This window comes from Myotis yumanensis, unplaced genomic scaffold (genome assembly GCF_028538775.1).
Source record: "Myotis yumanensis isolate MYYU_CA2020_CCGP unplaced genomic scaffold, mMyoYum1.0.hap1 SCAF_17, whole genome shotgun sequence".
In the NCBI taxonomy this organism is placed as follows: Eukaryota; Metazoa; Chordata; class Mammalia; order Chiroptera; family Vespertilionidae; genus Myotis; species Myotis yumanensis.
Window position 1 is genome coordinate 42,189,709 of NW_027223768.1, and position 20,697 is coordinate 42,210,405.

The 20,697-nt window shown below is 57.1% G+C and overlaps 1 protein-coding gene across 2 annotated transcripts; it reads right to left on the reverse strand.

Annotated features, from left to right (window-relative positions):
• Positions 1-9,706: 9,706 nt before the first annotated feature.
• RGS4 (regulator of G protein signaling 4) lies at positions 9,707-15,279 on the reverse strand. Of its 2 annotated transcripts, XM_070396032.1 has the most exons (5): positions 15,146-15,279; positions 12,021-12,125; positions 11,677-11,738; positions 11,147-11,313; positions 9,707-10,864 (listed from the first exon to the last, which is right to left on the reverse strand). In XM_070396032.1, the coding sequence occupies exons 1-5, from the start codon at positions 15,187-15,189 to the stop codon at positions 10,625-10,627; spliced, it is 618 nt and encodes a 205-aa protein (XP_070252133.1). In that variant the 5' UTR covers positions 15,190-15,279; the 3' UTR covers positions 9,707-10,624. The 2 variants fall into 2 exon arrangements, with proteins under 2 accessions (XP_070252133.1, XP_070252134.1); XM_070396033.1 differs by lacking the exon at positions 11,147-11,313 and having other exon boundaries at positions 10,706-10,864.
• Positions 15,280-20,697: the final 5,418 nt, after the last annotated feature.

Sequence of the window (20,697 nt, forward strand, 5' to 3'; positions counted from 1 at the left end):
GTAGAGCCTCAGGGTGGCAATGGGCCAGCCACTGTGGGAACAGTCACTCCTGAGCTTTAATGACAATCGCCGAACTTCCCAGATCCCGAGGGGCCACGGGAGAAGGCGCACCCCCTCCCCCGCCGAGGACGTCTCTGAGGAAAGGCGGCCGGGATGCTGCTGCTGAGGGTGCAGGGGAGCAGAGCCTGCGCTCCGTGGGCGTGGCGCCCCCTGGGGGACGTGTGCCCGCAGGATCCCTCTGCTCTGGTAGCTCTGAGGCCCTGGCCAAACTGCCCGTCTCTGGCGAGGCCAGGAACCACCGAGCGCACAGGAGGAGGGAGCCCAGTGCCACAGCAGCAGAGTCTTGGTTTCCAAACATGCTGCAGGGCTTCAGCTTCTTAAACTCTTTGGGACTTGCCGTGAGGAACGCCACTGCAGGGAGCCTTCTAGAAGGTAGTCACTCTTTCTTAGGAAATTTTGTCTTGTGTCTTATATCATCAAACATCCACATCGTTAGCATCTATTGTTAGAACTTCCCGCCTCTCCTGAGTCACTTCCATCTTCCACGCCATCGCTCACACCTCCCTCTCCCTTCACTCTTACCCACCTTTTGTCTTAAGGCCTGACCCTGAGCCAAGCTCACCCTGCCGCTGCAACCCTGCCTTGTACCTAGAAATCAGGCAAAGGTGTTGCTAAAAGTAACGCAGGTTTAAAATGAATGGTGGTCCCTATAAAACTGACAAATACAAGTCAGTGAACATTTCAGGTGTAAAATGATGTCCCCTGATGGTGACGTGCATTGTTCTAGAAGAATTATGCTGCATAATTAGACAAATGAGTCTCTGAACAACAACAAAAAGATGCCATAGCCCTATCCCATCCATCCGCCTCCGGAAGGAAGTGTCATCTAACGTGTGGTCACTGGCTGACGTCTAAGACCCTAACGTTTCTCGATACCTAACCCGTGTCAGGGGCGAGCTTCCAGGCCCGAAAAGGATCCAGCCACAAAAGAGGAGGGACAGGTGGCGCTGGGCATCGCATGCAAAAGGGCCGCGAGCACAGCAGAATGACTAAGCACCGAACAATTTAACCAGCAGCGAGGCAGCCTGTCCACACAGGAGAAGGCGCCCCATCTCCCTCGCTGAGCCCATAAACACAGGAGAAGGTGCCCTTAGAGCACCAGCTCGCCCTCCCCAGCTCTGCCTGCTCTGTTGGTGCCATTCCACTGGCAGGACCTTGGTCTGGATTCCTGGCTCCAAGGTCAGAGGTCGGAGGTCAGAGGTTAGTGACAGAGCCATGGAATGTGGAGGGGGGATGGGCCTCGCTATCATGACTGACAGTCCAAAGGAAGGATAATGGATCATGGACAGTCTGCTCACATCCAAAAGGCCTGGATAAGTTCTTATTCTCTTACTAGAGGCCCAGTGCATGAATTCGTGCACCAGTGGGATCCCTCAGCCTGGCCTGCAGGATCGGGCTGAAACCAGCTCTCCAACATCCCCCGAGGGATCCCGGATTGCGAGAGGGCACAGGCCAGGCAAGGGACCCCACCAGTGCACGATAGGGGCCAGGGAGAGAAGTGGGAGGTTGGCCAGCCGGGGAGGAACCACGGGAGGGCTCAGTCCCGATCAGCCGGACCCCAGCAACAAGTTCACTTACTGGTCAGAGCATCTGCCCCCTGGTGTTCAGTGCATGTTATAGTGAGTGGTATCATTAGCATATTACGCTTTGATTAGTTGAACGGCCGACCAGTCAACCGGACACTTAGCATATTAGGCTTTTATTACATAGGATTCTCTATATTTTCCATAGGCAGTTTTCCAACGATCTCAGTAGTAAAACCTGACATTGTGTTTCAACTTGCATCAAAATCACATCCATCAGGGGGTGCCTGGTTTTCTCTTAGGAACTATTTCTTCGTCCAGTGAAAGATGGCCTGTGGCATCATACGTTCACTGGGCACTGACTGTTGTCAGCTCCACTCCAGGAGCAACACCCCTGGGACACTCCAGAGTGTCTTTACTTGAGGTCACCAGCACTGCACCCACACTTACAGGCCCACCAATGGTCCCTGATATAAGTGTCTCACCGCTGCTCTCCTAGGATTTCACAGTCAATAGATACCTTAATTCTCAAGACACCCTCTCAGTTCTTGCTTGCTTGATTTTTTTAAAATTTATCTTTATTGTTGAAAGTATTACAGATTCCTTTTCCCCCCACTGATCCCTCCTCCCTGCTCACTGCTTTCTTCCATTCCAGTATGAACAGCTATTTTTGAAAAATTCTTTAAAACTCTATCCCCTGCCCATTTCTGTATATTTTTCTTAATGAATTGTGACCAGTCTCTGGAAAATATGACTCGTGTTATCTATAATTTTTTTATAAGCTGCAGGCAAGGGGCTCTTTATATTTTTGGAATAAGGATATCAACATTCCATCTGGGGCCTCTGGAACATTGTCTCCACTTTAATTATAATTTTGTGGATATAAATGTCCAGGACTTTCTGTCCCTATTTAAGGAACTGAATGATGATAATTTGTTCATGGCTAAGTGACCAGGTTGCAGGCACTTTTTCCTAAACGCGGCTCATTGGTGATTAAACAAGGTCTGCTTATCTTCATTTTATCTCTGGCCTCACCCCTGTCTGACTCAGAACTGATGAACTATCAGCAATAAAAGAGACATATTGGAGCATAGTTCCAATTGCAGCTTGTAAGGGAAATGAGCTCCTTTCCCCCACCCCCCACTCTCTTTGTTTCTCTCTCAATACATCTTGATGCTGATGGTGGGAAGAGGCACATTTTAAAGCCTCAAAGTCTTAAATGGAACCATCCTGGTGATCCATACACCTAGGTCTTTGTGGTGAGATACTGGCTTCGTCATTGTCACCTGCTGACGGGAGATTGAAAAACCAGCCATTTTTTTGCTGATGAGGACGAAGTTCCTGGGTGAGTTTCCCCCACTTTAGAGTCAGCAGACTTGAGGGAGAAAAGGAGCTGACTAAGGAAAAACCCGTCACCTGAAAAAAAATTGATGTAACTTCCCAATGTGCCTGAAAGTTACTTGGAATGGTCCCACTTCCGGAGGAGCTCATTCAAGTGAAGAATGGCCAAATGGAAGGTGGCGGTGTAGATGAACACCGGTACTCACCGCCTCCCACAACCATATCAAAATTACAACTAAAATTCAGAACAACCATAATCCAGAACTGCCTGAAATCTGGCTGAATGGAAGTCCTACAACTAGAGAATTAAAGAAAGCACACCGAGACTGGTAGGAGAGGTGGAGGCATGGAACAGACTGGTCCAATACCTGTGTGTGGTGTTATTTTTCAATCAGGAGGGATATCATGACTGAGGAGGCCTCCTATGAGAAGCAAGGGACCCCAACCCCACACCAGGGTTCCAGAGCTGGGAAGAGACGTTTCCATAACTTTGGGCTATAAAAACCAGCAGGGATGTGGCTGAGTCATAAAGATGAGAGCTTAGCAAATGCTTTTTATTTATTGGTTTGAAAGAAAGGAATGGAAAGAGAGAGAGACATCCATTTATTGTTCCACTTGTTTATGCATTCATTGGTTGACTCTTATATGTGTGCCCTGGTCCGGGGATTGAACCCACAACCTTGGCAAAGCCGGGTGATGCCCCACCTATTGAGCCATGGGCGAGGGCCCTGAGTAAGTGCTTTATACCGGGTTTTACTCCCATGCAGAGAACTGTGAATGCGAAGTTAAGTAAGGTGTTTCTCATGTGAGCACCCGCTGCATGAGAGGACTCCGTATGCTCTTGCTGCTCAGTGATTGTCTTTTCTGGAAAAGCTGACGCAGCGTCAGACCAGGTGGTCAGTAAATGTTTGTTTTCTGAATCCAGCGACACTGAATGCAAAAAGCAATTAAAAATAAGGGAAACAAAAAAGTGAGGAAAAGAGAAAGACAAAGAGACAAAGGAGAAAAGGAAGGCGGGAGGGAGGGAGGAATGTTGATGGGTCTTGATCCCCTATGGCAGCGGTTCTCAACCTGTGGGTCGAGACCCCTTTGGGGGTCGAATGACCCTTTCACAGGGGTCACCTAAATACATCCTGCATATCAGATATTTACATTATGATTTATAACAGTAGCAACATTACAGTTATGAAGTAGCAACGAAAATAATTTTATAGTTGGGGGTCACCACAACATGAGGAACTGTATTAAAAGGTCGCGGCATTAGGAAGGTTGAGAACCACTGCCTATAGATTTGTGAAGGTAGAATTTTGAAGAAAAAAATGGGCCAATTAGGGGATAAGAAAGCCAGTACAGTCAGCCCTCTGCATTCTCGGACTCCCAACCGTGGATTGAAACAGTGCGGGTACCTGGCTGATCACTGGTAAGGTGTTGTGCTCCTGAAACTACTATAATACTGTGTGTCAAGTGTAAATGAAAAATAAATTTTAAACAAGGAAAAAACAGAAAACAGTTCAGGTATTTACTGGAAAGTGGACTGCGCTGTAATGGGAAGAGCTGCGGGGAACAAGGCCCGGAGCGCCATCTGAACCATGCCTGGCCCGGGGAGGCTCCCACGCGGGTAGGTCTCCAGCGCCAGCGGATCAGCCCCTGAAGGGGGACGGAGAGGGTGACACAGAGGCAGTCACCCAGAGCTGCATGGCAGGAGGATGTGGAGGGTGAGGCCAGACGCTGCTGGGAGCTCAGCACCCGAGCCCAGAACCCCAGTCTCCAGCCTGGCTCAGGCTGTGTCCGGTAGCAGAGGGAGGGATCAATGTGCACCTTTGAGTGCAAGGCTGTTACTGGAGGGAATTAGAGGGTCCCAGTCTGGAGGCTGAGCGACCAGAAGTCAGGCCCGGGCAGTAAGCAGGGCCACTACCCAGGGCCGGCCATGTGCAGGCCGGGGGGAGCGGGAGGGGCTTGCAGAGGCGCCTCCAGGAGTCCGGGCACCACCGGGCATCTGGAGGCACCATCGGAGGGACCAGGTCAGCTCAGGCTCCCAAGATGGGACCCGAAGAGACTTGGACCTGGAAGTTGCAAACTGGCCTGACAGTTTCTTTCTGAAACTGAAGGGCAAAATGATGAGTGACGAGGCGGGGCAGCAAGCACCCCGAGTTCTACGCGGAGGAGCAGCTCTGGGCACAGAGGTGGCAGGAAGCCGGCGCCTTGTCTCTGCTCTGACACAGCTGGAACGGCTTCCTGTCGTGCGCCGCTGCCTTCGCGGCCACGTGGGGGGGCGCTGTCCTGAGAAGACAGTGGAGGCCAGAAGGCACGGAGGAAGCTGGGTCTGGCAGATAACACTCATAAAGGACATCAACAAAGCTCTTGGTTTACTTTCTCCAGAAGCAACGTCCCCAGTCAACCCTGAAGGTCACCGCTCACCCCTTCCCACGGCCGAGCTCTGCTCATCTGCACAAGCTGCTGCCTTGACCAGACTCCTGTGGGACAGTCCCCTTTCACCCAGGCCCTGCGGTCATCGCCTGGGTCCCTCCCGCAGGAGAGGAGGGAGCAACGTGACCGGGACCCCGTGTCCCCGAGCCGGGGTCCTGTCCCTGTGTGACTCCGAGTGGCTGATGACTGTCCCCCACCACAGTGATGCCTGGGACCGAAGAAGAGCTGGGCTATTTTTGTCTTCCCTCCGGCATTAAAAACTACTTTACAAAAGGACTTGCTCTGGAGAATGGTTCGGATCTGGCAAACTCAGACCCAGGAAGAAAAGGAGATGGAAGATGATTCTGAAGAGGAGCCTGGCCCAGCTTTTACCCTCTCTGCCAGCTCCCTGTCACGAGTCCCCAAGGGACCGCCCCTGCCCCAGCTCAGGAGGGACAGAGGGAACTGAGGCCGCAGGACGTGGGGAGGGGCCCGCCCAGACCGGGGAGCTGGGCCTCCGTCCTTCCTCACAGCTGCATCTTCATGCTCCTTCCTTCTCCCTTCCATGTTCTGGCCTCCACCCTTCCCTCTCCCTTCCTTGCCTTCCTCTGCTCTTGCCACCTCTTGACCCCCCTCTCTCTTTCTCCCTGTTCCTCTCCCCTGGCAGCCCATCCCCCTCCTCGTCCCTCCTACTCCTGCTCCTTGGTGAGACCACGGGTGGCGTGTCTGACTGCTCTGCACACCTTTCGCTGGTGACCTTGGGTACATTTCTGAGCTTTTTTATCCCACCTTTCCCGCCTACTGTGGACAGATACTAAGGCATTTGGTTCCGATTTTGTTCTAAGAGTTAAATAAAATAATGTAGAGCGCTCAGCGGAGGCTTGGCAATCAGTGAGCGTAAACATCAGATGCCGCCATTAAGTTCTGGTTTCCTTGGAAACCCAGTTCCCTCTTCAAGCTTTTCGCCTCCATGGACAAGCCTGGGATGCAGCCGTCACCACCCAGCTCCTGCGTTGCCCCTTTGCATGACACGTCCAAAGAGTTAGCCTCTGTGCCCAGCGAGGCCCTCCCGAGCCCCTCACTCAGCGTCGCCCCATGAAGGAGCAACGGCCCCTCCTTTCCCGCACACTGTTGAGTCACGTCCAGATGTTGAGTGACGTCCAGATGTTGAGTGACGTCCAGATGCCGGAGAAACAGAGCGATGGGCGTTGGAACAGCGGGTGATAGTAATAAGCAGCGATTTTGTTGGTCGTCATGTAGGTTAATGGCCTCAGCAAACACCTGCTTGGAATCATCTCCGAATCAAGTGAGTGGAGTCGTGCTGTTTCAGACTGTTTGGGTTCGGCTGGTCATGCGAGCGTGTATCTGCCGGTGTTGCTCTGATGACATTCTGCCCCTCAGTCTGCCTGTGGCTGACGGATGCAGGGCTTTCCCGTGGAGGTGGTTCTTTTTTTTCAAGTACAGTTCCCGTCACTATCACTGTGTATGAGTTCCCGGTGCACAGCCCTGTAGTTAGACAATCATGTCCCTTACCGAGTGGTCCCCCTGGGATATCCCCACACCCACCTGGCACCATCCCTACTTATTATGATATTATTGACTCTGTTCCCTGCACTGGACTTGACATCTTCGTGACTATTTTGTAGGAGGTCCTTTTTTTCTTTCTTTTTTTTCTCTTTTCTCCTCTATCATCTCATTTCCAACTTTAAAAACCGAAGCTCTGTTAACCTGCAGTGGCCAGAACAGCCCGGGGTGCTGTGGGGAAGGGTGTTCCCGAAGTCCAGTTTTTGTTTGCAAACTGATGTTACCGCCGTGAGTCCTGAGTCCACGCTCTCTCATCGGCCCCCTCCAGGCGGCAGAGCCCGGCGTGGCGAGTGCATGGTGAGTGCAGGTCTCAGAGTGCGTGCGGCCCTGAGGCCGACAAGCAGCCCCACAAACACGGACCAGACACCTGCCTTTGCTCGCCATCCTTCATCCCTCGTTCACTTGGTTCTCCGGAGGGTCCAGAGGTCCTTTGTGTCTGCACAGCCTGGACCGGGGTCTCCACAGCTGCCCCAAAAGGAGAAGGGCGAGCTGGCCAAGGCATTGGGCTCCACCCTGACCACATGGGTCTGCAGAGGCCTGCCCTCGTCCACCCACCTGTGGGTTTAGGTGAGTGCACCGTCTTCGTTCAGATCCCAACTCGGCAACTGTGACCAGGCCCTCCCTCCTCCGTGCCTCAGTTTCCTCCTGTACACGTAGGAGAGGCTTTGCAGAAGCATTACCCGCGATCGGCTTCTGCAGCTTAGGGCTGGTGTGGGAATTAAATGTGTTACTGATGACACTTATAACAATGAAAGGTGTTATTTATGCCTGGACACCATCTGCACTTAGCGGGCAGCATTGTTTTTCTAGACGAGTGGATGAAAGGCTGTGGTACATCTACACCAGGGAATATTATAAAGAAGGGTCTCTTACCCTTTGAGACAGCATGGAGGGACCTGGAAAGTATTGTGCTAAGTGGAATAAGCCAGTCAGAGAAGGACAAGTATCACATGATCTCCCCCACATGTGGAATGTAGTGAACAAAATAAACTGATGGACAAAGTAGATCCAGAGACATAGAACATCGAACAGACTGTCGAATCTCAGAGGGAAGGGTGTGGGGGGGAGAGGGGTAGGTGGGGAGAGAAGAACCAAAGACCTTGTATGCACATATGCACAGCTCATGAACACAGACAATAGCGGGGTGGAGGCCGGGGGTGGGCTGAAGGGGTCACTGGGAGGAAAGGGGGCGTCTGCAATACTTTGAACAATAAAGTGTTTAAATGTGCCCTTGGTCGCCTTCAGGAGGAGCATCCGCACGTATTTGTTATTTATTTTGTGGCCAAACACGAAGAGGAAGGAGGGTGGGCCGGTGGGCCGAGGGCTCTGCGCGGCCTATAAGACCAGAGAAGGTGTCTGCCCCTGGCGGCCAGCGAGCCGAGCACCTGGCGCCCTGTCCTGGGGGAGGGGACCGGCACTCACCTGTGCTGAGCTGGGACTGTAAACGTTTCCTCTCAACACTAGGAGACTTGGGTTTATTTGTGTCTTTTTCTCCGGAGAAGGTCCAGCGCTTCATCAGATCCGTAAAAGGGTCTGTTACTCTAACCCAGCGGTTCTCAACCTGTGGGTCGCGACCCTTTGGCGGTCAAACGACCCTTTCACAGGGGTCGCCTAAGACCATCCTGCATATCAGATATTTACATTACGATTCATAACAGTAGCAACATGACAGTTATGAAGTAGCAACGAAAATAATTTCATGGTTGGGTCACAACATGAGGAACTGTATTTAAAGGGCCAGAAGGTTGAGAAACACTGCTCTAACCGGCTTCAGACCCTGCGCACCTGCCGCCTCCCACGTGTGACTTGCACGGTGAGAAGCAAGAATTCAGGAAGCGGGGCTTGTGGCGACAAACATGGGAGCCGGGACGTGAAGGCAAACATTCCGTGTGTCAGGGATTCGCCCCCGGGACTCTGCAGCCCTCTGCCTCCTCCCCCGCCTGCTGCCCCCGCCCTCCCCAGGGCAGGACTAGAGGTGACCTCCGCCCTGCAAACCCGCTGAGCATCGTGGCCTCTGGAGCCACGATGGCCCTGGCTGTGTGGCCGAAGGTAGCAGAGGTGGCAGGAACCGAGGGGCACACACTATTCATGCTCTGCTTCTCCCCCCGCTGCCCACGGAGGGGCGCGCCAGCCTCTCCAGCAACCCCAGCCCTCGGCTCCTCCTGGCCCGCGGTCGCCGATGTGCACACGCAGGTAGCTCGCGTGCAGGGCGTGCCGACCCTTGTTAGTAAGACGCGCGTGTTGCCGGCGGCGTGGCTCAGTGTGGACCTAGGAAGCAGGAGGTCCCCGGTTCCATTCCTGGTCAGGCCGCATGCCCGGTTGCCAACTCAGTCCTCAGTAGAGGACGTGCCGGAGGCAGCCTACCGATCATTCTCTCTCATCATCGATGTTCCCCTCTCTCTCTTCCTTCCTCTCTGAAATCAGTAAAAATATAAAAAACAAAAACAGATGCATGTTTCCTGGGCAGCACCCACCCGGGGCACATGGGCAGGCACAGTGGGGCGCTGGCCCGCAGGGCATGACCAGGTGCTCTACGTGAAATGCTGACGAAATAAAACCACACTCGATTGAAAAGCACACTGGGAAACGTCACCTAGATATTCGCTTCTCGCTCCGCGGCCCGCACACCTGCCTGGGAGGCGGCTTCCGCCAGTCCGGCACCACCTGACCCCCGGACTGTCTAAGTCACGCGCTTGGGTCCTAGAGAAACCGTGAAGTGTGTGCAACATGGGGACACGATGGGGGACCCGGGACACGCAAGTGAAACTGCCAGAGACCAGCAGGGTCCGACGGAGACATGCATCTTTAATACAACGGCGTCGCGGGCACCACCATGGCGCTTCACGTTGAGCCCGTGGCTTCAGAGCACACGGTGCTCACTCGTATGACGGGCAGGAGGGGGCACCTGGGTGCTCACAGGCGTGGTTTCAGGAGGATGAGGACAGGGCTTCCTGGCCACTCATGACCCTCTCGGGGACCCTGCACCTCGGTGGATAACGCTGACAGTGAAAGCATCGTACAAAACATCATAAATAACAGAAATCTTCAAGTAGTTCCTGCGCCTCGAAGTTGCAGCAGTTCCGACCATGACGACCCTTTTCATCCTGCGCCTCATCCGGTCTCAGTGCCAAGGAACGGCCGCCCCAGCCCCACGCGGCGCAGTGAGCAGGACCCACTCAGGAGCGGCTCCCGGGCTTTTCGGTTCACAGAAATGAGCTCCCTTTTAAAATGTCGCTTCCCGGGGCTGGTTTAGAGCCGAGGCGCACAGCACCTCGCACTAGTGATGAGCACCCTGGCCTTCTCCGTCCATCCTACAGGAACGTGTGTCTCTGCGTGCACACACACATGTACACACGTGAACACACGTGAATACACAATAGATCAAACTCATCTAAACACCTAGCTATGGAGGAAGTCCTGGCTCACAGAATCCCTGGAGCCTGTGAATGTCACATGACGTGGACTCACCCCCCTGCCACCCTGAGGCCAAACGGCTGAGCAGAGAGAGCTGCCACCACCTCTCCACTCGCTCGCAGGGCCTCTAAGAAAATGCGGGAGACGACGGGGAGGAGTGTGGAACAGACACTACATCTAGTGAGCGGCACGGGAGGCAGTGTGGGCACCAGGCTGCGATGCGGACACCCGCTGCCCACAGACCAGCCCGCGCCGCGGCCCCGGTGCAGTCCGGCCTTGCAGCCCCGCGCGCGAGGTTAGGCGCTCCCGGGGGCCAGAGAGGGGCCGTCCGCCGGGCGCTTGGCTCCTTGCTGCTTCTCAGACGCACCGCCAGACGGGTCAGCCAGCGCGAGGTAGAAGCGAGACTTGAGGAAGCGGCGGTAGGAGTCCTTCTCCATCAGGTGGAAGATCTTCCTCTGGGCCTCGTCAAAGCAGGTGGCCGTGGGCGCCAGCAGGTTCCGGCGGGTCTGCTCCCTGGTGCCGGAGTCCAGGTTGACCTGAGGGCGGAGGGGCGGTTAGCACGGCGCCGGGAGGGCGGGGAGCAGAGCTGGGCTCCCGCACGTGTGGGCAGGTCGGGTCTCCTCTCTCCCACATGCTGGGGGGATCCAGCAGAACCCCCGGCGGTCCTCTGACAAAGGCCTTTCTCAGCCGACCTACGTGGAGGTCAAGCTGATAATAGTGGGTGCACGGCTCCTTTTTTGAGTCAGGGGCCTGCAGGGCTGAGGACCGAATGCCACCCCCAGGGAACTTCCTGCCACCAGACTCCTGCGAGCACCCACCTCCTGGGTCGCCTGGACCGAGATGAACTCCTCGTAGATCTTCATGGCCTTGGGGCGCAGCTTTGAGGGCGACCTGGTTCGCTTGTACTCCTCACAGCAGAGCCAGAACTCTACGTTCTCCTCGCTGTGCTCCGACCGGAGGAACGCCCTGAACGCCGCCAGCCCGCCTGTGACCGGAGAGAGCTGAGCTGTCACCGCTGGTGACAGAGCCCAGGCGCTGGAGGGAACAGGGCAGGTTCGAGCCACCCCACACCCCGCTTTTGTGGGGTCACCTGGGCCAGGTAACCCTAATCTGTCTGTTTCTATTGGATCCCAGCTGCACACCCTGCTTCAGTGGGTTTGGGAAAGAGAAACTGAAGTTGATTCTGCAAGAAATCTCAATATTTGGAGTTTTCCTCTACCCTTTACCCACGATGAACCACCCACTGCAGATGACCAAGCTCGGGGTCACACGCCTAACAGGCTGACTCCCCTAAGCCTGCCGTGTGTTGTGTGAGATGCATGTATCCAGAGGGGGTGGTCAGACTTACATTCATGGCTGATCAGGTTTTCCAGTGATTCAGCCCACTTTTTGACTTCCTCTTGGCTCACCCTAGAGAAGAAGAATTTGAATGCCGGGAGGAAGCGTAAGATCCTAAATAAAGTGCAGGTATTTTCTCTCCCGCCCTTAGCCCAGCCTGGTGTTGGTTAGAGCACACTCCCCCGCCACCCCTCCAAGGACATTCTTACTTACATCTAGCTTAACTGAGGCCGTGACTTCCACAGCTCTACCATACCCTTTCCGAAGACAACCCCCGCCCCCCCCCGCCCGTGGCCCTCCTCCCTCCCCCAGGGCCCTCCCCCTCCCCCCACAGCCCTCCCCTACCTTTCTTACCTGGGACAGACCACCAGCTTGTCTCTCCTGCTGTGGGAGGAGCCATGCTCACCGGAATCCGACTTCTGCAGCAGCACCCCCAGCCGGTGCTTCATGTCCTTGGCGCTGCACAGAAGGGAACACATAGTGGTCCTGGGCTCTCGTTAAAAGACGCCCGGCTGCGAGAGCCCATCGCACTTAGGGAGCTGGAGGTGCGCAAGCTCCCAGGACAAGGAGCCCCCATGCTCTTGCCTGGGACCCAGGACAGAGCCCAGACAGCAGCGCCCTTCCCAGGTGCTGGGAGGCTGACCCTCCACCAGCAGCAGCCTCTCCAGGAGCCTGTCATTTTCACCAATAGCACAAGGTATGACCTTCAACAGAAGGTGTGACCTTCAACAGAAGCCCATTGAAAACATGCCGATCTTGGAGATTAGGAACTGGGAAGCTGCAGGGGCTGACAGGGTCCCTTCCTGTGGTGCCACCTCCTGGACAGAAGTTGCTATTGCCACCGCTGGCTGCTGGCCCTGGATGCACAGGCACTGGGGAAGGAGGCCTGTGATTCCAGCCCAGGGAGGTGGGCCTGCGCCCTGCGCCCTGCACCCTGCACCTGAGCCCTGCACCTGCGCCCTGCACCCTGCACCTGCGCCCTACACCCTGCGCCTGCGCCCTGCACCTGCGCCCTACACCCTGCGCCTGCGCCCTGCACCTGCGCCCTGCACCCTGCACCTGCGCCCTGCACCTGCGCCCTACACCCTGCACCTGCGCCCTGCACCTGCGCCAGGTGTGCCGTTGGCAGAGGGGCTGGACAGTGAGCCCCAGCTCCTCAGCTGCACTGCTTTCCTTTGTACTCTCTGCACTGCAGGGACATTTACACCCTAAAGAGCACTGGGGGCTTCAAAAGAACCCAGAGAAGCAAGCGAGAATCATAGGAACAGGACTCAGAGACAAGGACCTTCCAGCCCAACCTTCTTATTCTTTAACTAGAGGCCTGGTGCATGAAACTTGTGCATTGGGAAGGGGGGGTCCCTCAGCCTGGCCTGCACCCTCTCATAGTCCAGGACCCCTCAGGGGATGTCCACCTGCCAGCTTAGGCCCGCCTGAGCCGACAGGAGGACATCACTCTCACAGTCCAGGACCCCTTGCTCCTTACCGCCCACCTGCTCACTACTCCTTACTGCTCAACTCACTGTTCCTTAGTGCTGCCACAGAGGCAGGAGAGGCTCCCGCCACCGCCACTGCGCTCGCCAGCTGTGAGCTTGGCTTCTAGCTGAGCGGTGCTCCCCCTGTGGGAGCACACTGACCACCAGGGGGCAGCTCCTGTGTTGAGCGTCTGCCCCCTGCTGGTCAGTGCATATCATAGTGACTGGTCGTTCTGGTCGTTGCGCTGTAACCGTCGCTTAGGCTTTTATTATATAGATATTCCTTTGCTTGGATCTCCTTCATTATAAAAGCCCAGAAATCACTTTATAAGAGAAGTGTCATTTGAAAAGAAGTGCATGGCTATCAGAGGGAGGAAAGCGGAGCCGTGGTGATAAGCTGCATCTCACGGCCGTGCTGTCAGGGGCGTGTCCAGGGGCGTTTCCCCAGGAAACGGGACTCTCGCTGTTCTGGGGCTGCCCCTAGCAGTGTCCTCCCTCCCTCACAGGACTGTTCCCTCCTCTGCCTCCCCACCTGGTCCCGGTCAGGCTCCTCCGTAATGACAGAAGAGGGCGTCGAGGAGGCTGTGGGACTGAGGCTAAGGGGACCCTATCAGTGGAAGCATTCGCCAGAACGGCCTGCTGAGCTCTGACAGGTACCGATCACCACACCGTCCCCTCATGCAGAGGTGGCCCATGCCTGACCTACAGCACATGCCACACGAGGATTAAAGCCCTGAGGACTCCATGGCTCCCTGGAGCCAGGACACCTGCATCTGCTCCGCCCGCACCCCCCCCCCCCCCCCCCCCCCACACACACACACAGCAATGTGACCTTGAGCCCAGGCACAGAGCTGGAATGAAGTGCTGGACTCGCTGATCTGCAGCTCCTGGAGAGGACAGACCAGCAGCTCACCCTCTGCCTGGGGTTTACTCCCACCGCCCCACCCCCACCCCCCGGGCAGTCTTTCCTCTGTGACCACACCTGCCGCCCACCCCCTGCTTTGCACAGTTTTCTGAGTTAGTGAAGCTTGGAGTCTTGCTCCTTGGGGTCAGGCGTCGCTGGGGGACCACTATCTCACTTTCTGTCAGACCCTCCTGCTTCCCGTCAAAGCCCCCGGAGCCTGTGAGCAGGGAATCTCCTTCCTCCTGAGTGGCCGAGCCCGGGGAAAGTCTGCGCCCGGAAGGCACAGAACACGGTGCCTTCTGGGAGATTCCCAACTTGAACTGAAGGTGATTGCCATTTGCAGGGCGATGAGAAGAGGGTGCTCTGTCACAGACGGCTTCCTGCCCTTCGCAGTAAGATTAGCACTTCAGCTGGCTAGTATAGAGGCATTCCCTGGAAGCGTTTACTGACTCTTTTAAAGACACAGCACATGATAAAGCTGTGTTTGCAGGGCGAGACCTTCCACAGAGCCTGAGCCCAGAGTCCTGAGCCCTGAGCCCTGAGCCTGAGCCTGAGCCTGAGCCCTGAGCGCTGAGCCTGAGCCTGAGCCTGAGCCCTGCTGTGACCCGGCTCAGGGGGTGTGGTCTGGAGCTGCAGTCACTGTAGCATCTGCTCATGGAACACAGGCGGGGAGGGACCCTCAGCCCACACAGCAGCACAGAGCCTTCCCAGCCGGTGCCCAGCGCACCCTGGGGTGTCTTCCCCTACACAGGACCTAGAGCGTCTGCCCTCCAGAGCCCCGGCCTGAGTCTGCGAGCCCCCGCGACGCTCAGCACCCATCACAGCTGGGACACAGCAGCCCAGCGGGCTGTCCAACCCTGGCCGCCCTGCTCCCTGCGAGCTGGCCTGGCCACGGTTCGGACGGTCCTCAGACCAAGGCCAGTCACAGCGCACAGAGGGGCCCGGATCGGGGAGCACACACTTCCTTGGGCACCGTTTCTAGCTCCTCGTGGAGGAAGGCTGGCGCTGAGCCCCACTGGCCACGGGGATCCTAACCCACAGAGCGGGGTCCACAGCAGCTGTGCAACCGCCAGGTGTGGCAGGGCGGGCTGAAGGCGTCTTACCTCCGCAGGCAGGAAGCGGGCAGCCCCGCCAGACCTTTGCACATCTTTGCTGCGGGTTGGAGTTGGAGGCAGGAGGAGCTGGAAGGAGCCGGGAGCCGTGCAGAGCCAAGCGCTCTACCTTGTCTGCCTGCAGATGCTTCAGACCCGGGCTCTCTCCTCCGCCTGCCGGTCCCATTTAAAGCTCAGCCACCAGGGGCAGCCAATCAGCGGCGCTGTAACAACGCCTCTGCAGCCAATCGGCGTTGCTGTGACACCCCCGCTGGCGCCTCTGCAGCCTCGGCAGAGACTAGGAGGCGGGACGCGGCTTCCACCGCGCAGGGCGGAGCGCAGGGAAACCTCTGGCAAAGCAGACGCACAGCGAACAGGTTCCTCCCTGTCTCTGCCCGCGTCGGAGGCTTTGAATTCCCAGAAGAGGGGAGAGGGCACCTCTGTGTTGCTGCAAACCATGGGGTTCACTCATTTCTCTGTAAAAACAACGCCACGGGCAGTTGCCCAACAAGGAGAGCCCAGCAGGACTGGGTTTAGCTGGGGCCGACTCACCTTCCGTTTTTCTGGATTAGAAATAGCGGGCCGCGGGGGTCCCAGCTCTCACCTTCCTGTTTCCAGGCTGGGTCTGCAGGGGTGGCCGTGGGGTGGCCATGGCCCACGGGGCTGGGCGGGCAGCTGAGGCTGGCCCCGCGGACAGACCACGCAGCTGCCCCGCCTGGCTGTGGAGACTCTTCTAGAACTCCGCTCGGAACCGCATTCAGCCCAGCAGCCACGACCTCTCTGCCTCTAGCAAAGAGCAGCCACACAGCAGCCGGACCCGGAGGGAGGGGAGCCAATGGCTTATCCTATTGCCTGTGCATCCTGAGTCTCCAACCTGAATTTCAAACTGTGAGAACGACAGAGAGAAAAGTGTGTGTCTGCCCTGCATGTCAGTCTTCAGAATGAACATCGGCGATTGACCCCGTGCTTCCGAGCGCCTGGCAGCTCCTGGGTTCTCTACAGTAGATGGACTGCTGGGCCAACAGTCGCAGCCCCGAAGCTGTGAGGGGAGGAGACCTTCGTGTCTGTGTCGGCCGGACAGCGTTCTGAACGTAGACAGGCCCCTGGGCACAAGACACAGGAGCCGTACTTTACGTATAAGAAGTAGAGACAGCCCTGGCCGGTTTGGGACAGGGGATAGAGCATCGGCCTGCGGACCAGAGGGTCCCGGATTAGATTCTGGTCAAGCGTCCTGGTCAGGGCTCGTGCAAGAGGCAACCGATCAGTGTGTTTCTCTCACATCAGTGTTTCTCTCTGTCTTTCCCTCTCTCCTGTACTCTCCCTAAAAATCCGTGGGAAAATATCCTCAGGTGAGGATTAATGACAAAAAAAGCTGAGACATCTAGTGATGAGGTGAAGAAGATGCAGAAGGATGGGTGCCAGTGAGTGTGAAGGCAATGTGGGAAGGCTCATCCCCACACATCTGAGTCCCAAACACTCCACACGGACCCACCTCACCCGGCAAACACCCCACGCGGACCCCACCTCACCCGGCAAACACCCCATGCGGACCCCACCTCACCCGGCAAACACCCCATGCGGACCCCACCTCACCCGGAAAACACCCCACGCGGACCCCACCTCACCCGGAAAACACCCCACGGGGACCCCACCTCACCCGGAAAACACCCCACGCGGACCCACCTCACCCGGAAAACACCCCACGGGGACCCCACCTCACCCGGAAAACACCCCACGCGGACCCCACCTCACCCACCAAACACCCCACGCGGACCCCACCTCACCCGGAAAACACCCCACGCGGACCCACCTCACCCGGAAAACACCCCACGGGGACCCCACCTCACCCACCAAACACCCCACGCGGACCCACCTCACCCGGCAAACACCCCACACGGACCCACCTCACCCCCTAAACACCCCACACGGACCCACCTCACCCGGCAAACACCCCACTCAGACCCACCTCACCCACTAAACACCCCACGCGGACCCACCTCACCCACCAAACACCCCACACGGACCCACCTCACCCGGCAAACACCCCACACGGACCCACCTCACCCACTAAACACCCCACGCGGACCCACCTCACCCGGCAAACACCCCACGGGGACCCCACCTCACCCACCAAACACCCCACACGGACCCACCTCACCCGGCAAACACCCCACTCGGACCCCACCTCACCCGCCAAACACCCCACGCGGACCCCACCTCACCCGGCAAACACCCCACGCGGACCCCACCTCACCTGGCAAACACCCCACCTCACCCGCCAAACACCCCACGCGGATCCACCTCACCCGACCACGGCAAGCACAGCAAGGAGATGGTTGAGAAGTGTAGGCAGGTGGAGGGGCCATAATCACCAGAAGATGCATTTAGATTGTAGGAAGTCTCCCATGCAGGTAAAAAACATTTATTAGATTAGTTACGGGGCAACTTTTCCTTGAGGGGCCACATAGAACAGACTGTTTCTCTGGTGGCCTCGTAGAAAGGATGGCAGTGCAATGCGAAATGGCAGAGGTCACCAAGCTAGGGGGCGAGCCCAGAAATGGTATCAAAGAGGAGAGATCATTGAAAGGGAGAGAAGGGCCCTGACTGGCGGCTCCGTTCACTGGAGTGTCGTCCTCTCTACTGAACGGCCGCAGGTTTGATTCCTGGTCAGGGCACATAGGTTTGGGGTTCGATTCTAGTCGAGCACGTGTGGGAGACAACCAGTGTTTCTCTCTCACATCGGTGTTTGTTTCGTTTCTCTTTCCCTCCCCATCTCTCCAGAACTAATAAACAGGCAGGTTGTGATTGTGGGGTTGCACGTGGTGGACGACAAAACACAGGAGTAATGATGCGCGCTCCCTTCCCCGAGGACTCGCTCTTTCTCTCGGAGAGCCAGTGGCGCGACTTGCACTGCCGGGTCATGGAAACCAGGCCCTCTGCGCACCCGTCCACACGTGTCACCTTCACTTCTTTAATTAGTTCTTAATTACGCATTTTTAACCCTCCCGAAGATATGTATGTATGTATGTATGTATGTGTTTATTCATTTATTTTTAGAGAGAGGAAGGGAGAGACATCGATATGAGAGAGAAGCATCAATCAGCTGTCTTCCGTGCGCCCTGAACAAGAATCGACCCCGCCACCTTTGCTATATGGGACGATGCTCCAGCCCGGTGAGCCCTGCTAGGCAGCTTAAGCTCATACTTCCAGAACACCCGGAAGCTTTCCATGCGTGGGCTTAGCTTTCACCGTGGGACCCGCCTGTTTGAGGAGGCAGGGCGAGGCCAGCATGATGCCGCAGCAGTGCCACCCTCTCTCTGACACACACAGAGCATTACCTAATTGCGATTTATTCCTGTCAGACATGCTGCGGCAGGTGCTGGGAGCATGGGGAGCGAGCAGACAGAGCCCACCCTGGTGGGGTCGTCCCAGTCGGACGGGTCAGAAACAGATGAACAATTCCAGATCTGGGGCCAGGCCCCTCAGGAGATCCGCGCGTGACGGGACAGGCACCTGGGTGACAAGGGCTCCCGTAGCTGAGGTGGTAGGAGAGGCGGACACAAGAGGAAGAGTGGTGTCAGCCCTGGGATTGGATGGATGTGCAGTAAGGAGCAGTGGGAGGAGCATAGGAAATAACATTCCAAACAGAGGCGGGAGCAAGTGAAAGTGCCTTGTCTCAACTGGGGGTGGGGGCAGCTGGAGACCTGAGCACAGGGAGACGACAGGGCCTGCAAGGACCTGCAAGACCTGAAGGCCGTGGTCCGGAGGCTGGCCCTTCTCAAGGGAGTGGAAATCCACCACGGAGAGGGCGCCGGTGCGGGGCGTGAGCGGTTCTGGTGGGTTCTGGCTGTGAGCTGGGTGGGAGGCTGAGTGAGGGGCCTGGGAGCAGGCAGGCAGCAGAGCCAGCAGTTGGGCCCAGTGTCTGTGTTGCTCGGGTGTTTACCTATAATACGGATTAGAGACTATGGACTTGACATTCTAGGAGGCTTGTGACCAAACGTGAATCAGAAATGGCCTGTGCTTGGGGAGCTCACACGCACGGGGGAGGCCCCCGAGTAACAAAGCACTCGGTTGGGTGACGTCACTGTAAACTGTTCATTCAGAATCGAGGAAGCGCAGCGGCCGGGGAGGAAGCACAGCCTTCGGCATGTGGAGCCGTCCTCACAAAGGCCCTGCTGACGGGGGAGGCGAGTGGGTGTGCTCAGAGGAGAGAAGCGTCACAGGGGCAGAATGGGGGGCGCGTCCCCGGCACCGAGTGTGCAGGCCACGGCCTCAGCACTTGGCGTTAATAACTCACTGCTCGTCACAATTCACCCTGAAAGAAGGGCCTACGATGATCCCATTTTACCAACGAGACATCCAGGGCTTAAGTCAGTTCCTGAAGCTACAGGTCTACTCATCAGTGGAGACAGGAGGCCAGCGAGGTGGGGGGGAGGGGGGGGTGCCTCCCGGTCAGAAGGGATCCGCGTGCAGGTCCGGAGCCCGTGGAGACAGTGAGTGTGACTGTGGAGTCCAGGAGAGGAATGGCGGGTCCTTGAGATGCGGGCTGTGCCTGGTCGCGCTGAAGACCACATTCTACCCTGCGGTTGCTGGGGACCAGCCCAGGCGAAGGACTGCAGGCGCAGGAGGGAAGAGATGGGATCAGAGGAGCGCAAACAGTCTGAGGCTTGGGAATGCTCCATGTAAAAGATGAAGATGGTAAAACATACCGCTGGCCAACGCCGTAGCGAGTCAAACGCAGCGGAGCACGTGGAGTGCCGCGCACACGCAACACGCTGGGCACGCAGACTCCTGCCTGCCGCCGCCGGCTGGGGCACAGGGAGCCCCGGGTGGGGGGCGCTGTGTGTGGTCTGTGGTGAGTGTCTAGTGTCCACACCCTTAGCTCAGGGAGGATCTAACACAGGGAAGCCAGCTCTTGTGGCCACGCTGGGCCCTTGTACCAGGTTCACAAGGGGCACCTGTCCCCGCTGGGGGCGGGGAGGAGCTCGGCCTCCAGTGGCGCCCACACCATCTCGGGAGCCCATTCCTCTCATTCCTGTTGTCAGTGAGAGTTCACTGTGACTGACTTTTCAGGCTGAAAAAGCAAACACGTGGACTGGAGGATGCAGATCCAGGGAGGTCGGCAGGCACTTCCCAGCCCGGCTCCCGTGGGACATGTCAGGGTTCGGGGCACGGGCAGCCAGTCTGAGCAGAGGCCCTGGCGGTGGTGCCAGCAGGGAGCGTGGGTCCCCACAGATGTTCTCGGAGTGTGGTCCCTACGATGACACTGCTCCCACTCGGTAACCCCTCCCCAGGGCTGGTGGGGTCCCTCGGCATCTGGGTCCTACCATCACGGCAGGGGTCTAACACCCGGAAATGCCGCTGAAGACCCCAAACTGAGGGGCTGCCCAGGTGGGCCCAGGCGGGGAGACGGCGCCGCTCTGGCTCAGGTTTCCAGGCCTCGCCCTCGCGCTGCTTCCGCACCATGTCCACCACGCACTGTGCAGAGTAACTCGGGCATTGCCCCCCACAGTCGCCTCGGGCCGTGACCCAGGGGCACCGCCTGCATGGTAGCGATTGAGGAA

What these genes read in the sequence shown, in the direction of transcription:
- RGS4 (XM_070396032.1), bottom strand. Translation starts at nt 15,189, where the DNA reads ATGTGCAAAGGTCTGGCGGGGCTGCCCGCTTCCTGCCTGCGGAG. An exon ending in AAACCTGATCAGCCATGAAT is followed by an intron (nt 11,314 to 11,676) that starts GTAAGTCTGACC and finishes CTCCGGTCACAG; the next exon opens with GCGGGCTGGCGGCGTTCAGG. An exon ending in CGGTCCAGGCGACCCAGGAG is followed by an intron (nt 10,865 to 11,146) that starts GTGGGTGCTCGC and finishes CTCCGCCCTCAG; the next exon opens with GTCAACCTGGACTCCGGCAC.